Source organism: Manis pentadactyla, chromosome 17, assembly GCF_030020395.1.
Source record: "Manis pentadactyla isolate mManPen7 chromosome 17, mManPen7.hap1, whole genome shotgun sequence".
NCBI lineage: Eukaryota > Metazoa > Chordata > Mammalia > Pholidota > Manidae > Manis > Manis pentadactyla.
The window spans coordinates 63,383,213-63,403,372 of record NC_080035.1 but is presented as its reverse complement, the minus strand read 5'-3'; the positions used below and the strand labels follow the sequence as shown (position 1 = coordinate 63,403,372).

The window sequence follows — 20,160 nt, the reverse complement described above, 5'->3', positions numbered from 1 at the left end:
ACCACTCCACTAGTTTGCTAAGTGGCTCTCCAGAACTATTTGCTAACAACACACTTTTTTCCTGTTTAAAGCATAATTCAGATCATGTCACCACCTTCTTTAAAGGCGTCACACTGAACTTAAAATATATTATTTATATTCAACTTTGACTCACACCAGGTCCCCCTGGCTCTAGCCCTCCCCTCTCTGCTCCCAGCAGGTGAAATTTATTCCTAATCAGCCAGAGACCCCTTAGCTATTACAAGCTTTGAGGCATATAATCGATGCTTAACAAAGGCTTGCTGAGGACTAAATAAACGTGGAACTGGGAACAGTTATTGGCACTCAGAGATGGAATTGGCTAGGTCAAGTCAGAACCACCGTGTTCTAGAAGTTGTCAGGTTGTTGTTAGATATTGTCCAGGAGGACTGATCTTTGAAGGGCCACAAAGTGCTGTTATCTGAGCTTTGTGAACCTTTTCCCCAGCACTAAATTGCCTAGCAGTTCTCTCAATTTTTCTTCCTGGTGGGCGATAGTGACAAAGTAAAGGCCAAGGAACACTGCTTCCTGTGCCACTATCTCCCCTTCTCCTGCCCCCGGTGCCTGGCCACCCGGCTCCCACCGGCTCTCGGGCTGCTTCTCTGCGGGTCTCGGAGTGGGGAATCTCCAGGTCTGGCCCAAGCTGCTCTGCCGCTGACAGCGCTTTCTGCCCCTCCACTTGACTGCTCCCCGTATTCTTCAGACTCCCGCCTCCCTGTGCTCCTCCTGGAGCTGCCTTCCTGACGCTCCTCCTGCCTAAGCTCGTTTCAGCACTGGCTCCTCCCAGCCTGGATCCCAACCTGCAATTACTTACTAGTTTACTGTTGGCTGTTTCCCCGGCTGTCTGTAAGCCCTGTGTTGTTAGAGGGACATGTCATTCTCCCTTCATATTGCATCACAACTGCCTGGTGTCAATGCAGGGACTTAAAAGGTGCTCAGTAAAAGCTTGTCGACTCAATCAATAAACCTGGAGTTGGAGGAAATTAGACTGATTTCTAAGAGAACAAAGTGGGATTAGGAATAGGCATGACCACTTTTTACTTAGCAATTATTAAGTGCTGGATATTATAGAAAGCCTTTTGTGTTGTGAGGTTGAAAAAGGAGAAATTATCACTCATGTCAGGAAGGCTTCATGGAGTTCACCTTCCTTTCCAAAGAGAGAATTTGATGAGGAGGACCATCCATTCATTCATGTGATAAATACTGATTCTGCGTCTGCTGTGTGCCAGGCCCCGCAGGGGCTGAAGGAGCGAAACACACATACACACACACGTATGAAAATACATTAAGATAAAAAGAGACACTATGTGTGTCCTCACTGAAGTTCACACCGAAAAGGAAGAGAGACACACTGACAAAGAATCAAACATCTATAATACTATTTTAAAAAATTGAATGAATGAATATGCCCCAAACGTTTGGAGTATTTATCCCTAGATAGTTCAGTTATGGGTGATCTGTATTTTCTTCTTTTAATGTTTTCTATTTTTCAAGTTTCTTATCAGAAATGAACAATACTTTTATAACAAAAATATGCTCATGTGCATGTATGTGCATGTGTTTACTACAAGAGAAAAGAGGAATTAAGTGTTGTGGGTGTGTATGTATGGTAAGTCCCCATAGTAACACACACGGTGCTGACTGATACTCTTAGGTCCCTAATGTTTATTATTTTCAACATTAATAATTCCAGAGAAAGAGAGAGAATAGGAGAGAAAGAGTAATTTTATAGGCTATTTTCTAGCTTGTTCTTACAGTTGATTTATGAAGTCCTCCTTGAGTAATAAAACAAAGGTTATAAACCATTAATTTATTGTACTAATAAGAGCAAGGGCCTTGATACAATGCTTTGCCTTAGAAGAGGTAAAAAAAAAAGTAGAGGGTGCTTAAAACTTTAACAGTTTCTTGCTCTTACTTTTATTATCTTTTCTCTACTGTACTATTTTATATTAATGAAATAATAAATCTTTCATCCAATTGACTTTATTTAATGTTATGGTAAAATGTTAATCTTGCAATTCTCACCACTATAAGAGTGAATCCTTCAAAGACCATATATTTTACAAGGACGTACAATAAAATCTAGGCCATTCCTTGAAAATTACATTTTCAATATAAAGAAAATAATTACTGCAAGGTTTTTTTTTTTGGTGGCGAATAAACACAAATAGCAAAAGTATGTTTCTTTCAATTTTGTTTTGTCTTTTGTAAGGGCTGTTTTTCTTTCAGAATCTGTCTCTCCCTCTCTGCTCCTCTCTCTCTCTCTCTCTCTCACACACACACACAAGTAACTCTGATCTCACGTGGGTAGGTGAGATGACGTCGAAGTTCTAATTTTGTTTCCTACTTCCCGTCTGTATAACCTGGGATAAGTCATAGCACTGGAAGTCTTCCTCTGTCTGATTCCTCATTCTTAAAATGTTAGAGGCTATGTAAAACCTCTCTAAGATTATAATCCCAGTTTCTCCTTCCACAGTGTCCAGTAACAGGGATTTTGTGCATCTGTGCAAAGGTTACCCGTTCGCCTGTCCACAAGCTGGCCCTCCAAAGCTTGGGAAATCTGTTTGACGTGACAGTGAGCTTGTCTCTGGGGAGCTTCCGCAGCGGGCCAGCCACTCCATCCTGCCTTCTCCTGTGCTCAGCGAGGCCGGGCTCTGCAGCGGTACCCCTGGGGCTGCCCGTGCGAACTGACGCTCGCAGCTTTGCTCGCCATGTGCCATCCTTCCAGATGGCTTTCAAGTGAATATAGCATTCAAATAACTACACAGAAAAAATCATCCTATAACCAGTTGATTCATATAAAATGTGTGAAAATCAGATCATAACACTTATTTTTCCACTTAGAATTAGTTTCAGAAGTTTTCACTTTACATAAATGACATAGCAAAGCAAGCCTGTGCCACACGGGCCCAAGGGCCTGCTGGGCACTTTCCTGTGGCTTCAGGAAATCCAGCAGAAAGTGTCTGATTACACGTGCATCACTCTGGAGAGATTCTTATCAAAGGCACCGTAAAGAAGGCCTGAACTAAGAATGTGTGTATGGAGATAGATGAAACACATGAATGATTCTAAAAAACAAAGAGGACTTATTAGAAGCCACTGATAACCAGGCTTAATTGAACTGTTTTCAAATTATGACTTAATCCACACTATCTGGACTTTTTTTTTCCAAAAATGAGGTAATCCTCAGACCCTTCATTTCATAAAGAAAAACGTTATCTGGTGAGACATAAAAATACTGGAAGTCAGTCATATAGTCGCCTCAAAACCAGCCACCGTCACCCACGGATGTCCCCCAGTCCTGTCACTTCCCCCAGCTGGTCCGAGTGGCTTTTAGGTCTCAGCCCTCAGGCTGATGTAGAACTCAAATCCATAACTCACGTGAATTCTGCCTTGGAGTAAAGACAAAGCTTCTGACCAGGCCACCATATTTCTTGAATGCGTCATTTCATGTAAACCTGGGCAAGAGACCACCACCGGCGGGGGTCCTTTCCAGCCACCAGCACATACATCCTGCTCTTCCTTCATTTTTCTCCAAAGTACAACCACCTTATGTTAAAGCGGCGATGCTCATATGTTAAGGGAATAGTAACATGAGTGAGCTGCCTAAAGTCATGGTTACCAGTCTGAAGCATGTGAAAGAAGCCTGAAGATTACTTTAAGAAGTAAGGGTAGTGATGTAAAATACACAAACTGTTGATTATTATACAAAAGCAAAAGTGCTTTGGAGAAAACACAGTCAGTGGGGTTCATAGTTTTCATAAATGCTCAAAACAATCATTTGAGCCTCTATCATACTCTGTCAGTCATATTTATGTAGCAGCTGTAAATTTAAAAAATCATTTGTTAATATAGAAGTAATGCATGAACACATTTATTTTCTAGACATAGATATAAGCTAAAATTTCATTTGGCTATCATCCCAATTCCTGAGCTATCACCACTTTAGGTTTTTGTTGTGAACTATTTCAGATTTAAACATTTTTAAATGCATGAATAAACAAAATATATGGCATGGCTTGGTAGTTTCTTGTTAACAAAGAACTGTTTATTGGCCCAGCATATATGCCTGGAGTGGCTATTGTGCATCTTCCTCTATTTCCTACGTTGGAGATACAGGGGAAAACTTGACAGACACACATCTCTTCTGACGGAGCCAAAATGCAAGTGAGGCAGAGACAATCCACAGAAGGTGCACAGTCTAAGGAACACGGGTAAAGCTGAGAAGGGGATTGAGTGCCACAGAGGGAGGTGGAGGCTGGGATTTTTAAGTAAGGTGGGGAGCAGAGCCTGGCTAACTGCAAACAGGGTGGACAGATTTACCAACCAGCTTAAGAAGACTGTTTTTAAACTGCCTTTGCAGTGTCTTGGAATCGAGCACTGCCCTACTCGCACCTCAGCCACCATCCCCCACGAAAGTCCCCAGTCCTGTCGTTTCCCCCCGGTTGGCCTGAGTGGCTTCTTGGGTTCAGCCCTCAGGGCTTGAGTTGTTGCAGAATGCTTGTACAGAGTCAAACACGTGTGAGAATCCTCACTGGATCCCAGTTCTTTCTCCGTCTTGTCTTCCTCTTCTTTCTCTCCCTTTCTTTCCAAGATGCAGTCAGGAAGTAGAGTCCTAAAGGGCTGTGCTACTTGAGGGTCATTTGGCTGGCAGTTGGCTAGGAAAGGTTCTGATCAGAATCGGCCCAGAATGGGAAGCTGCCACCATGTTCTCCGTCATCCACCAGGTGAATTATAAACATAAAAAAGACACTACATGGAGTGATCTGCTCAGACTAATAAAGGAATATATAAGTGCCTTTGATCAAAGCTCACACTGTGATACATCATCTGTGCCTTTCAAGTTCTGTGATCTGAATGAAAGGACTTTAGATGGTTACTTTAAAAGATACAGATCGAGTTAAATGCAGTGGAAAGAACACAGCATAGTGAAACCTAGATGCTAGTCTCAGCATGTGGCCTTTCCCCTGAAACTAAATATTAACTGTACCTAATATTCTGATCAGTATGCTGATCTCTGAGACTGTTCCTTCATATCTACAATGAGGTCATTAGCATTCACCCTCTCTGCTTTCCTTTTTCTGCATAGAGTGGTTATTAGGTTTAGATCAAATAAAGCCAAAACTCTGAATAGTTGTAACACATTCTGTAGATGAGAGGAATCATCACTTATAAAATATTAAAAACTCCAGTGCCTCACATACTGACTCCAACCTTCAACTATGTAAAGAAAAAGCAACATCGGCCCTGAAGGTAAGATGTCTCTACCCTCATTGAAGCAGTGGGACCCACGGGGACATATGGAACTGCCACCAAGGCCTTAGAATCCTGTTCTGATGATGCCACATTTTTCTGGCACAGGGTCTGAGTCATGCAAAAAAGCCATGAAGTCTCACAATATCTCCAAGACCCATCAGAGCGACCATAAAAGATCATGTTTTTAGTTAAGAGAACTGAATTTCTAGCTGATACTCTCTACAGGTTCACACAGCAAAAGGTAACTCTGATCCCTTCTGTCCTCTAGTATTGTTATTTAAAATGTGGAAAAGAATAACTATTAGCTCACGTTAACCATTCAGAGCCAAAGGATGACCATGAACACTGAGTGCTTAATAGAAACTATTATAATAGAAACTATTAAGTTGCTATATTGCAACTCTTCGTAATTTGGGGATCATGCCACAGATACAATAACCATCCATTAGGACTTTACTGTCTCTTCACATGGCTCCTATTTAACCTTTGTCCTGAGTTAACCACTTAGAAGAGAGGGACAGCAACTCTTCCTGCAGCTATTAACACATTCCAGACAAAGGCTTTGCTTTTAAAACTGGGGAGTCAGACTTCCAGATCAGGATTAATTATTGTTTTAAAATCTTTTGCTCTCTAGCATTAAAGTGAAATAGAAACTGGATTTACTCAGTGTGAAGTCAATGACCTGTCTGGCAGTGTAAGGTACATGGAAGGGTGCATCTCAGGGAGGCAGGAGGAAGCAGCCCTTCCTGACCTTCCAACGTGGGGCCCAGGAGCCAACGTGCTCAGGGACTGCAGCTCCTGTTGTGTCCCATTGCTCTGGTCCCCTTTGAGGAGTCGGGGAAACGGGCCGGCACAATGAAATGGGAGTCCTTTCCCATTTTTAAATCCTGATGCACTTTTTGAAAGTCCCAGGGTGTGTTTCCATTTCCTTCCATCCCGAGCTGCAATTCTAGATCCCAGCGCCCACCGAGTGGGGAGGGAACGCTGGCAGCCGGCGCCCCGACTTGTCCCCGTCTCCTCCCGTGCTGGACCTCACGCTCTACGCAAGCGTATCAGAGGACCGATGGCCGTCAGGTCTTGTGGCTACTGGTGGTCACTTTCTAGTGAAAAAATCATTCCCAATTTCCCTCACCCTTTTTCTACAACTCAAGCTTTTATCTCAACATTAATTTTAAAAATATATATTCTTACCTGTGAATATTCTTTAAAGGAAAAAATACAAAAAGAAACTCCTAGGGTTACATATTCATGAACCACTACCAACCAAATACTTAAAAAAATTCCGGCAATGATTCAGTGGAAATGACTTCAGTTACCGACAAGCTTGTGTAATGACTCTCTTCGTGAGCCCCACATCTCATGTCACTGCCTCTCCGGTGCTTAGCTGATGTCACTCTGTGTGAGTAATTCCTCCTTCCTCCTCCTTTTCTACCCAGGTTTTGGCACGGATGTGCATCCATGACTGCTACAGACTGTGCGCTTCCTCCTTCAGACTGTTATTTAAAGTTCAACTCCATTATTAGTTTAAACAAAAAGGAAGAAATGGGAAGAAAGATAATAAGAAAGATTGGGTGGCACAATTTATTCCTTACTCATCAGTGCTAAAAGTCGGGGTTCCTCGCTCTCCATCACAGACGGGGGAGCCTGTGAACCCAGGGCTCCCCAGCGCCTCACCCGGAGGGGCCCCGGTCAGACACAGGCAGCCATCCACGGCCATCTGCTCGGGTCACCGCCGAAGGAGAGACCCCCCTTCTTGGTCTCTTCGGTCACCACACATTTTCACCTGTGGGTGCTCTGGCCTTCTTCAAGTGAGATTGGTGTCTGCTTTCCAGCAGTGCCCAGTTTGCCAAAGTTGTCAGGTGCCACACCCTGCCTTGGGCACCTCCCATTGCTCTGTGGCCACAAACATCCCGTGAGTCCTGCTGCCCTGGGATCTATTCCCTTCCCCATTATTGCCCCAATCTTACCTCTTGATTCTTGAAAGTTTCAAATCTCCTTTGCCAATGCTTGTCATGCTGGCATCCGACGTTGACTAAGGTATAGACAGAACTATGGCTGTGCCCTCCTGGGCCGGGAGCATGCCCTCTGTCTTCTGTCTCTTGTCCTTTCCTCCTCCTGGGAGCCCAGCTCTGTCCCCGGGGGAGCCCTGCACTTGGCCAGCCCAGAGGATCACAGGACATATTTAAACGTTTCCAGTTATGAAGCCTTTGTCATTAAGCGAAGCAGAAAGGACAGTGACACTTTTAGTGCGTAGACAGTGAGAAAGCAGGGCAAAGAGACACAGAAGCAGGGGCCCAACCAAGGCGAGACCAGCCTGGGAAGCCCGGCTCCAGGGGACACTGGGAGGTACCAGCCCCGCCGGGAGCCAGGACGCCAGTGCTTGGTCCCCAGCTTTGAGTGCCCCTGGCCTCTGCCACCTTTCAGACACTTCGCCAAAGCTGAAGCTGAGAGGGGGGCGGATGGAAGGCAGCTTCATGAGCTTCCCGTCAGCACCGTGAAAGGTGCCGCTTGCCTCGTGCTGGCCACCCGCTGCGAAAACCAGTAAATCAGAAAGAAAAGACTGACGTGTTTCCAGGGAACACACTCAGTGTCTCGCCGTGCCTGACACATCAAAGAAATCTGTTTTGCCACTGAGACTGTGGCGGATCCCCACAGTGACTCAGCTCACGATTTGACCCCTAAAATGGGACGTGGGCAGCGCGGAGGTCACTCACCTGCCAGCCCTGCAGTTTACTCCGCTGCAGGACGAGCCGGCACCGCGCCGCAGGGCACAGCCTCTTCTCGGCCGGGAGGCCTCCGGCCAGGGGCCTGTACCTGTGAGAAGCAGAGGGACGGAAAAGCCATGACCGACGGCACTGAGCGAATGGCCACATTCCACTCAACAGCGCTGCCTTTGTTCGACTGGTCCTTAAATTTCCCCCATTCTTGCTTCACCCTGAGTCCCCACATCTCCATCCGCTGTGCATTTGACATTGTACAACTGGGAAATAACCTTTACTTTTTACCTGGAAAATGATTTTTTAAATGCATCATATATAGTTTTCAATCCTTTCATGTATGTTTAACACTATCTGGGAGTGATGCAAACCATTTCTCAAAACAGTATTTAAGGAGAAAGAAAGTCTATTGCTTTTCACTTAAATTTTTAGGATGCCCTTAAAAAATTAAATTCCCTTTTAGGAAATTTAAGTATTCTTTGATACCATTTGAAAGTGAATCTAGACGTAGTTAAAATCTGTAAGAAAGAAATATCGAAACGTCCCCAAGTTTTATTAAAGTGAGGAGTAACTCCTCCCCCCTCCATGTGTTTGATATTGAGTATTTTAAACCTTCTAGAAGGACATTTTACTGTTTTTGGAAAGTTCCTCTGAGTGACTTGTATTCCTTAGCCAGAATTCATGGCCATATAATGTTTCGATGGATTTTTTTTAACGCCTTTCCAAATTAATTACATAGACACTTAAAAAAATCTATGTAAAATTTCCCTTTGCATGTCTGGTATTTAATGTGATCTGTGAGTGCAAGACTGCACTCGGGGGAGGGGGGGAGGGAGGGGCAGAAGAAAGAAGCAGCAGCGTTCTGTCCGGCTTCATCTGCACGGTGAGCTCGGGAGTCCCAGGCTGGGCTGCTCTGGGAACTCGATGGCAAAAACTGCATCACCAAAGTTTCATGTCACTTTCTATAAAATGGCTTAGCTTTTCACCTAAAGTTTGCTGCAGCAAATTTTGGCATCTTCTAAAATGAGTTGTTTCCTTGGGCCACTAGGGAAGGAAACGCATCGCCCGCACAGCTGGACTGACGGACCACCTTCCCGCTGAGCCAGCACCGGGACGGACATGTGCGCCGACAGCCACCCGGGCTCACACGCACCGCTCTGTCCTGCGAGTGCTGCGGAGCGACGGGCTGCCCGGCCTGTGAGTCGGCGCCGGTTACCTGTGGGGTCTCAGTGTGACGTAGACACAGAAAATACACCCCCTTGACTGTTTCAGCAGCAGACACTTATTTTGTCTCTTAAATTCTCAGCATTATCACTGGAAATTCAGCATATCATGTGTCCTGGATAGAGAACTATCGTGACCTTGGCAGCCGTGAGTCAGACAAAATGAACACATAACATCAGAAACCACCTTCCTTCTCGTACATAGATTTTTGCTCAGGCATCAAATTCAGGTACAGGGGGGTGTAAAAATAGCAAGTAACAGAGACCAAACATGAAGCTGTGGTGCCAGACGCAAGGGCATGAAGTCTTGCTCATCATTTTGACCACACAGAATGGTCTGGGGGCCACAGAAGTATTTAGTGATGTTACTGCTGTTTTAGCAAGAGGCGAGAATGTGACTTCCTACAACCAGGCCCTAATGGTGCTATCTTTTTATTATTTTTTTAATTGGTCATTCTGAGGTTGCAACAAAGGACAAGAGGGTATTTCCAGGATGGAACAGAGCAGAGCAAATGGGTATAATGGGGGATGTGTGTGTGGAGGGCTGGGAACTGAGGTCCAGTGTGCAAAGGGCAGAGGGTGGACCGCCTGAATGGTATGGGAGTCTCCAAGAGATGCTGGTGGGTGACACCGTGCATCAGCGAGCAAATATAGATCGTGTTCTATAATGTGAGAGTGGGTCAGAGGTGACAAATGATATAACTGCGCAGTGTTCCAATGGGAAGGAAACTGGATGGGGCTCTGAACACAGCCTCAGCTTCTGCCTTTGCAGAGCAGTTGCTATGAGGCCTTTGGCTTGCCACTCAGCAAGGAGCGCTCCCTCTCTCGCTACTGTGTGATTCTCAGGACGTGACACAAACTGGGGGGCATCGCTGTCTATTGCATGGTGTGTGCTGGGCTGCCTTTGTATGGATCAGAGACAAATAATAACAGGAGACCAAGAAATTGGGCTGTAGAGGGGGTGGGAGGTGGCCTTTCCCAAGCACTGGGTGAGAGCCAGGGCTTTTTCCTGCCTGTTTTGTGTACTCCTCGTGATATAGGAGGCCTGCACGGCGACCCTGGGTGGTGAGGAAGCTGATGGTCACAGAGATGAGATCACCGGCCCAAGAAATGATACTGAATTGCGCCCCCTAGAGTCTTGGAGGATGTCATGCAGTTAAGACAAGGTCATTAGGTGGTCTCCAATCCAATGTGAGTGGTGCCCTTCTACGAGAGGAGAATGCCATGTGAGGACAGGGGCACACAGGGAGAGCGCCATGAGATGACGGGGGCGGGGTTAGGTGGTGCCACTTCCAGCCGCGGAACCGCAAGGACTGCCGCCACCACCAGTCTCAGGGTTACACAGCCCTGTCGGCACCTGGATTTGAGACTGAGTTTCCAGAGCTTTGAGAGAGTGAATCTGTCCTTGAAGCCTCCCGTTTGGCGCTCAGTCAGGGCACCGTACAGAGGGTTATACTGTTGAGCTAGAGTTTGAGCCCAGGGCAGTCAGGCTCCAGAGCTAACCTCTCCATCACCACTGCCACCGTCCAGGCAGGAACACGCAGCCCCCGGCCCCAGGCGCTTCTAGAATGGAAAGGAAGTGACTGTGCATGTAAGACTCAAGAGGCGGACTCAGCAGCAATCCTCAGCACCCCAGTCACGTAGAGGGAAGAATTCCGGGTTCTCTGACCTTTGGGAGCCTGGGCCTCCTCAGGGGTGAACGAGAACTCCTAATGGAAGAGACTCATTCACACCCTCGCTGAAGTCAGCGTGCTCCTGCTGTTTAGCCGGAGTTACACAATGAAATGAAATCACTCAAATTACCCTTTTATTCTCTTATAATTGCCTCACTCGGGAACTTTGTTCATTATCACCGGGAACTGAATTGACATAATTTAAGTATCTGAATACAATATTAACAAGTCAGAACAAAGATCTTACACTCGGTGGTTTTTTTTTCTTCTCATTTTGTATTGTTCTTTTGACACCTAAAATGGTATAATTCTGACATTTCAACCAAAAAGACAAAAACGTCATCTCAGGGTGAGGCACGCTATTTTAGTGTAATTAAAAACACCTTGCCTTTAGGAACGTGAGCGCCATCTACAGGAGGAGCTGCTGACCTATCGCTGCCCCAGCTCGTGATCCCACAAAAACCCTAATCTGGGACCACATGGTAATAACGAGCCGGAGGGGGACGCGGGTCCCGAGCAGAGGTGTGATCAGACATGGGACTGCCCCACAGTCCTTCTCCGCGCCCTCCCAGCCTCTGTTGTCCAAGCTGAGTGTCCCCCATTCACCGAAGATGCTGAATTCAGCCTGACACCTGCCCTGCGTGCAAGATAAACATGGGGCCGAAGGAGTTAGTGGTGACTCCTCTGAAGCGGCTCTTGTCTCATCCTGGTCTGGGATGCAAGGAATGCTTGGGACCTAGTTTCAAGTCCAGAATCAGGGTCTGGTGGCTCATTCATGCAGGCTCATTCGGTCAACCAATACTGGCAGCAATATTGACTGTGCACAAAATATCTGCCTAGAATGCACTTGGGAACAAAACAGACGGAAATCCTTACACTCTAGGAAGGAGACAGAGAGAACAGAAATGTAAATGAGGACAGATGTCAGCTCTTATGAGAGACACAGGGAAAACAGAGCAGGAAGGGCTTCACTGTGAGCAAATGCCTGCCGGCAAATGGCGCTCTCTGGGGAACAGGAATCCAGGCTGGGGGGACCACGGCCCAGAGCCCCGAGTGCGCTGGTGCTTCCTGCTCAAATGCCAAGGCGCTGGGTGTGGCTGGAGCAGAGCAGTGAGAGGGGTGGCATGGAGGTGGGTTCACAGAGGCACCCACGCCAGGGTGAGGGTGAGGGTCACTCAGGTGATACTCGCTCCTTTGGCTTTGGGAGTCCTGCAGCCTGAGGGGTGAGCAGACAAGTCATACCTCCCGATGTCAAAATGACCCTGGAGCTGCCAGGCTGAGAGTGGGCAGCAGTGCCACCACACAGAGCAAGGGGGCCTAGATGGAGGCTCTTCCCACAGCCAGGGATGAAGGCAGTGGGTGGGAGGCACTGGCAGGACTCTGTCCCCATCTGGAGGCGAATCCAAGAGGACCTCCTTCTGGACTGACGGGGCCATGAAGGGAAGAGAGGACGGCCCCAGGGTTTCTGACCCAAGAGATGGAGGACGAGGCTGCTGTTCACAAGGGGGCACCCTGCGAGGACAGGCATCTACCTGCAGCAGCTGCATAAGCAGAGGGCAATGGCCGGGGCGGCCCGGGAGCCGGCAGGAGGAATCCATCTGGGGCTCCCGACGTGGGAACGGCCAGATGTCAGCCGACACCCGTGACCCAGATTCAGTGCCTGCCAGTTGCCAATTACTCAGCTGTGTCCACTCTCCCTGTCACGACCTCTGCCTGGCCTGGTGGGACTGTAGGGACCACTGAGGACACCGGGTGTTCTTTCCTGCTGCAGACCTACAGCTGCGGCTGCTAGATGCTGCGTCTGCTTCACTTCTCTTGGGAATGTGTCTTGCCGACTTTCAACTTCCCTCTCTTCTTGCCAGTCTCTGTCCTAAACTGCCAATATATATCATGGCAAATTCAATCCATTCCTGAAAAATTCTTTCACAGGCACGTGATTCACTAAGTACTTTCTCTACATCAAGGATTCAAGAAGGAGCGCTCTTCTCCGTACCCTCCTGGTCTCTGGAGTATGAGGACATGTACGTGATTAACAGACATAATGATACCTTAACAAAACTGTAAGTGCAAGAGCCACACCAGAGGGTGTATTCATTTTGGAGTCTCTACACTGTAAAAGGGACAGATCGAAGCTGAGGCTATTTGGCAAAAGTAGGTAAATAAACAGTTCTCTTTTCAAGAGTGATTGTTCCTTCTAGTTCTAAGGAGAACTTTGGCATCCTATTTTTCATGGCCCTCATAGATAAAAAGAGATAATGTAGTGAGCAGAGAAGTCAGGTTAAACACAGAGTCACTCATAATTATAACTTTAGGAAGACTACATGAAATAGTAGAATCAGTTCCTTAGAAAGAAACACGGTATATAAATCAAGTTAATGCTTTGAAAAAAAACCTCAGACGCAGTTTCTCTGAAATAGCTGAATATTTCCTTCATCTCTTCATTCTCAAAAAAAATTCTGTTGTGAAAGTTTCAGTCCCAAAGCCTCTTAAAATTTAATTCTACTCCACATATACTTATGGAGCACCTATTACGAGCAGGACGGTCTGCCAAGAAATGCATCAATCTCTTTACAAAGTAATTTGTAAAGCAACGTTCTCATTTCACTGCACGAGCTCAGATAGCATGACCTTTTTAACCAAAGTTATATCTCAGAAAAAAATGTGGTTTTCTTATTTCAAGACCTCATGGAGCTTCCTGATGGACACATGTTCATTACTGAGATGGGACGTACCCAGTAATGTCCGGGGGAGCCGTGGACCTCACCCCTGGGGAATGGCCTGGAGGGTCCACAGGAAGAGAAGAGGAGAGAGGCAGCGGGTGGAGGGCTGGGGGTGGGGGACCAGAGGGCAGGACTGCGGCTGCACCGTTCAGGGCCCAGGGAAGCAGAGCCGGAAATGCAGCGGCCGCCTGGACACTGCAGAGAGGTCACCGCGTGGAAGAGCTGCCGGATGGGGCACTGGGGCATCGAGGGCAATGCCAGAGACTGGGGCGGACACACACTGCTGTGACACCGCGGTGCTGGCAGGCGGCAGAGAGGCCCAAGTGCTGGGCTCTGGGCTTCATGACATCAATTTGTATGCTCATTTTCATGATTATTTTTGTGTATTGCCATTTCTCTCCAATTATTTTGTTCATTAACGTTTAGCTCTGATGGGATACGGATGCAGGTTCTTTTATGACCATTTCCTCAGTGTTTTCCCACAGGGTGTTGGTGGCTTGCCCACCTGGCATGTGTGCCCCAGTGTAGGTGCCTGGCAGCAGTTACACAGGGACACATTTCTCTCATTCTACCAACTTGCCTGGATCATTCATTTTACCCCTCATAGTCATGCTCCCACGGTAAACACAGCACAGGTGCGGAAGGGTGATTTTCTAGCTATTTGGGGCTGATTTCCAGCATTCAGAATGCTGAGTGGTGGGTTGAGCGTAACAGCTGCCTAGCAACGGGACTGACATATATCATGAAAATACTGAGAAGGGAAGAAAAAGGAGCACAAGTGGGCTTGAGAGGGAAATAAAATCTATTTCAATGTGGAGGATGGGGGAGGATAAGGAGGAGAAATGGGACACAGAGAGGGAGGATTCGTGAAGTGCTCTTTAACTAAACAGGAGCACTGTGTTATTTTAAACGAAAGGTTGTGAAAGCACATTAGCTGTATTTTGCAGTGGCCTTTGGGCCCTGGGATTGTTCAGGGCTGGGTTTGGTCTTGAGTTTATTTTTACATCTGCTGGGACCAACGTTAAGCTTCTCAGTGGCCACAGGCCCTCAGCAGGCATCTGTGAGGGCAAACGGAGTCCTGACATTGCTGCACTGACCCTTGCAGGCCCGCTGCTCATGGTCAGACTGAGCTCCCTTCTCTTTCTAAACCACGGCAGATAGGCTGCCTGCATCATCTGTAGACAGGCAGACACACCACCCAGCGCCCTGTAGCGCTGCACGTCCCCATATGCTTCCTGGTTCAAAAGCCCCAGGAGTGGAGTCCTCTGGGGGAGGCGGGCGGGCAGTGACAGGAGAGCTGCCCCATGACACCCCCACGCTGTTGGGGGCTGGGCGACTGGCAGGCCAGGGGCATTCCTAATGCCTGCGACACCTATGTGCAGCTCTCTAGGGCTGCAGATGGAGCAGAGAGGAAAAAAGGGGGGAGGGAGAGACACCGGCAGGAGAAACCCCAAGGGAGATTTAAGAAGTGCCATCCGCGCCAGTGTGAGGACAGGTCGCTCCACCGCAGCGCTGATTCCTCACAGCCAACCCAGGGCGGCACAGAGAAATTCCGAGTCAGAAACTTCAGAGTTAGTTTACAGAAAAGCCGGAACCTTCATCCAGGCTGCAGCATCTAATCTGGTGTCTACTAAGTTTATAAGGCAGATGGGATAAAACCAGACACTTGATTCTTCTGCTTTTGAGATAGAAAAGCTAAGGTAACCATCACAGGAAATAACATATAAATAAGGAATATTAAAAAGATAGAAATGGGAAGAGCGAGAAATGGAAAGAACCATGTGATTCCCTTAAATTTCAAGTCTTCTAATCAAGGTTATTTCCTCCCCACCTGGTCTGTTCCCTTCTCTCTTTCTCCGTCTCCTTCTCACTGTGATGGTAGCCGCTGCTTCTGTTACTATTATTTTATTAACATTATTACATTATTATTTTGACATTATCACAGCCATGTTATTTAGGCATTTATCTGCTAAGACTCTAAAACACAGCGTCCAAAATTCAAACTCAGTGCCTGACTTTACACCACTGCTGGTAGAGACCCAGAGGAAGAAAAGGGGGTAATGCGGGGGAATTCCGGAATTCTGGAGAAGTTACTGAACTAGCTGGAAACCTTGGTGGGGCCCCTTTACCCTTGTCCCCCAATTCCCAGGGTGAGTTCTCTCCAGCTCCGCTGAAGGTGTGGTGTTTTATTCTGCTAGAGCTGCTTGTGTAGCAACTAGATAAATGTATGAACAGCCAGAGAAGGTGGGGGCTACGGATGACCACAGCCCATGTTTATCCACATCCCCCAAAGCCACATCCTCACAAGTATCTCATCTCCGAGCCCCTGTCAAAGCAGAGCACCCAGAGATGTGGCCCTGATCTTAAGGGGCTCACTCATTTCACTTCATGTGATTCAGCCAGGGGCTCTCATCCCAGGCAACACAGGAGTTGAATAATAACAAAGGACGCTGAAGTGGACTTCCGCTCCCGGGGTTAGCTAACGCCACTACGGAGATAAGAAATGAACTCAGAGCATCTGCTGAGAATTCCCAGGCCAGTGCTCTCAAGTTCTCTTACTTGAAGCTGGTTCCACCATTTCATTTTAATTGTATGACGTACCAACATTCTATTTATTCAATGAATGGATGACAGTGAAACACTAAATTAGAAACGTCCCAGCCGGAATATACACTGAGTTCCATTTCCTGAGCAGCCTTTGTAGCACGTACCCTTTGTCTTAGCCAGGTTTGTGTTTGCTTCCAGTTCAGCCCTCGGATATTTTTCTACACAGGAACCCCATCTATGCATGCATGGCCCTGAAGAGCCAGCTACCCTAGGGGACATTTAAAACCGTGCCCTCTTGGTGGGCTGCTGATGGGATGAAGCAGAAATAACAGTTGCAGACTAAGGAAACTCTCCTGCTGCTTCCTGATCCCGTTAGCATGCCGGGAGGATGCTGAACACCATCAAAGTGTCCGTCCACACCGCTCCGCGCCCGCCCTGCCCCCTGCCTGCTCTGCAGTTTAGTGGCTAAGCCACAGGCTGTATTTATCAGGTACAAGAACAGCTTGTGCACGTAAACTGAAAAGAACAGATGCTCGTTGGTTGTTTAAGCCTAAATGAGAGACCTCTTTACGCCATGTGGTTTAAGTAAAATTATCCCACTCTAAAGCAATTTGTTCCTTCACCAAATATTCACCAGGGTCAGTCTGACCGCCTATCTTTTCAGCAGGAACAGGAAACCAAGGTAGGTCGATGTATTTGTCAGGATAGTTGTTATTCCAGTGTTTTCCCTCCCTGCTAAAAAGAGAGGGTGATTCTTTTCCTTGGAAATAAGTAAAAGAGTCTATGGAAATTGGTGGCGAATGCCAGTTACTTTATTGTTTCAACAAGTTTATGCCTATTTCAGATATTGAATTGGGTTACTTACGGCCATGTGAGTGTGCTGTTCAGAACATCATTGTCGTCACAATTGCTTAGCAAGTCATAAAAAAGAAAGAGGTTACTGTGGTCTCCCAAGGAACAGGTGTGCCCCGAAACTGGATCACACTATTCCAGCAGTAAAGAAGCTTTCTTTTGAATATCTAAGTCTGATGGTGTGTGACAGGGTTGAATAAAGACCTAGAGCGCAGTCTCTGAACCTAATCATGTGTGTTAATATTGGAAAGTATTATTTTTGAAAAAAACACTTCATTGAGTTATGATTGACAAGAAGCTGTACATATTTAGGGTATTCAACTGGACGAGTTTGGAAATCAAGGGTAAATCTGTGAAACCATCACCATAATCAATGCCATGAACATACCCATCACCTCCACAAGGTTCCTCTTTGTTTTTATTTACTTCTTTATTAGTGATAAGGTCATGTAACACAACAAACTGTTAAGCATATGAGAGCACTGGGACTCATTCATCCTGCAGAATTGAAACTGTGCCCTTGACCTTCACCTCCTCATTTTCTCCTCCTCCAGCCCCTGACAACCACCCTTCCACTCTCCGCTTCTATGAGCCTGACTGTTGGAGATGCCTCATTAAGTGAGCCCACATAGTATTTGTCTTTGTGCATCTCGTTTATTTCCCTTAGCACAAGGTCTTCTGGGTTCATCCATGTCGCCACAAATGGCAGAATTTCCTTCATTTTTTAAGGCTGAATAATATTTCATTATAGATAAATATTATATGAAAAGTATTAATTTTAAAATATAGTCAACTGATACTTAAAAGACAAAATGGACATTCATATGGTAAGTTATTACAAATTAGTGGTAGTAAATTGTGATGCCAGTTGACTCAATTATGTCATCTTGAGCCAAGAAATGCAAGAAGCATACATTTTTAAGAACATATGGTCAAAATGATAAATTTAAGAATGAAGAATGGAATTTCTATTTTTCTTCAATGAAACACTTTAAATACAGATGTTATTTTTGAACAGTATAACAAAGATGCTTAAGTAATAGTGAAGGATAACTAACATTAAGAATTTGAATCCAGTACACTTTATTTTGAGGGAAAATAACATGTATACCTAATTGTCACATTACATCTTATTTATTGTCACTCTTTGAAAAACATTAGCTTGGTAGGTCCAAATGACAAATGGTGCATGACATTTGTGATATCTTGGAAATTTAAATATATTATAATTCACTGATATGTACTACTATCTCTCACGAAAGTTAAAATTCAAAGTAAGGCATGATTAAAATGAGCATCAGCTAGAACTCTACAGGAATTGATAATATGCAAAATGCTCTTTCTCTTCTCTATTAACATACCATGGATCTTTGACATAGCATACACTAAAATGTTCTGGTCCTCTTACATGACTTTATTTGATAAATATCCATTAAGATTAACAGAAGTACAACACTTCACTTAGTCCTGGAAGCAATGAACAAGACATTGCCTTGCCATTGGGTGTCCTCTCAACAGAATGCTGGATATTGTCCAGAAGTGGGCCCTTGGGAATGACCTAATTCTATACAGTGTGATATTTGGTTTCTTCTGACTAAAAGTTCTTTTATAGTTCTGTAGGAATAGAACATAAACTGTAAGAAACTGATAACAATACAGTTAATTCCTGTCTGAAGCAATGATAGTAATGTTTGTCTTGGCCATAGAAATAAACTTCATCAGTAGAGAATATAAATCTCTGTTCATTTGAAGTAGTTTTAACATCTTAGTAGTTTCCTCTTTGTATAGGGAGCTGAATAAAATCTTTGATATGTATTCATAGTATGTTTGCATGACAGTCATGATTTCATCTTTTTGAAAATTATTCTCAACTACAATGAGGGTGTGGTTATAGAGAAACAGCCAGGGAGGAATTAGCATTCTAGCAATGATCAAGCCAGGTCCTCTTCACGCCAACATACACTCCAGCCTCTGCAATACAGTTTCTGTTTTCATGCACAGCGCTATATCAAAGTGTCATATGTGAAGATAGCTAATGCTGTACAGGTCACATTCAGGAATTATAGTTCAGGGATTTTTCCTCCTGCCACACTTTCCTGTTTTCCTACAACTTGATCTTTCAGTAGCACATGAAACCATTGACTTCTCCTCCTTGAAAGAGTCTACTCTCTGGTTGCCTTCTTGGGCTTTGTGTTTCCTTCTCTCTCTCACCACTTCTCAGTCTCCTTAATAACAGTCACTCTGCCATCCTACTAAATTCCACACTTGCTTCTTGGCTCACCCGGAATGTCTTTCCTGAGCAATCTCAAACACACTCAAGACTGTAATAACTCTCATTGTAAACCAATGATTTTAAATATATGTAAAACACAATAACTGCATTCCTGAATGTGACGCCATTATGTTGAATTGTCTCCTGGGCAGCACCTTTGGACCTCTCCAGCCCCCGTCCGTCTCCCTCCTCCCACATCCCCGTGCCCTGGGCCCTGTGCCACGGGAGCTCCTGTCCATTCACTTCCCCGTCTGGAGACCTGGGAGGCTGCCATGACTGGTTCATCAACAAGTCTCGATCATTTTACATCCTGAACATCTCTAAAGTTTATGTACATTTTTTCATCTCAATTAAGTTATCAAATAAAGCCTCAACTACTGCTTTCTCAATTACAGTAATCAACAGTCTCCTATCAACACCTGCCTTGCCCAGTCTAGTCAACTTTTCATACCATTTTGCTCATATCCTTCAGGACCCCTCATCCTCAGCACGTGGTCCTAGTTTTTGCAGACTCCGGGGTCTCTGAAGCAGCCCTTGCTCATCTTTTCCTAGTCAGCACCTCCCAGCCGCTTGGATCATGCACTTCTGGATGCTGAAACTTACTTAACTGGTCCTTCCTCTTCATTGCGGTGCTTCTGCACAGGCTTGTGTGGGCACCTGTTCTGTGATTTCTTTTCTGTCTGACTCCAAGTGGTCGTCAAGCCTCAGCTCAGTGTCACCTGCTCCAGGATATCCTATGAATCCCTTCCTTGGAAAACTGCACTGCCTGGCCTGGCTTCCACCTGTATCCCCACCTATACCATCCCTCCACATTGTCATTTTCTGTTTTCCCTGGCTTCTGAGACAGGGAATATTCTACACATTCCTTATTTTCATCCCTAA

The 20,160-nt window shown here is 45.8% G+C and overlaps 1 protein-coding gene across 6 annotated transcripts in view; it reads right to left on the bottom strand.

The window, feature by feature from the left end:
• The window catches only part of MYO16 (myosin XVI), a 570,453-nt gene that overhangs the window by 83,635 nt on the left and 466,658 nt on the right, over positions 1-20,160 (bottom strand). For all 6 annotated transcript variants that reach the window (XM_036893691.2, XM_057494602.1, XM_057494601.1 and 3 more), the window contains one exon: positions 7,989-8,088. In XM_036893691.2, coding sequence (XP_036749586.2) covers positions 7,989-8,088 — 100 coding nt within the window. The remainder of the gene's footprint in view (positions 1-7,988; positions 8,089-20,160) is intronic.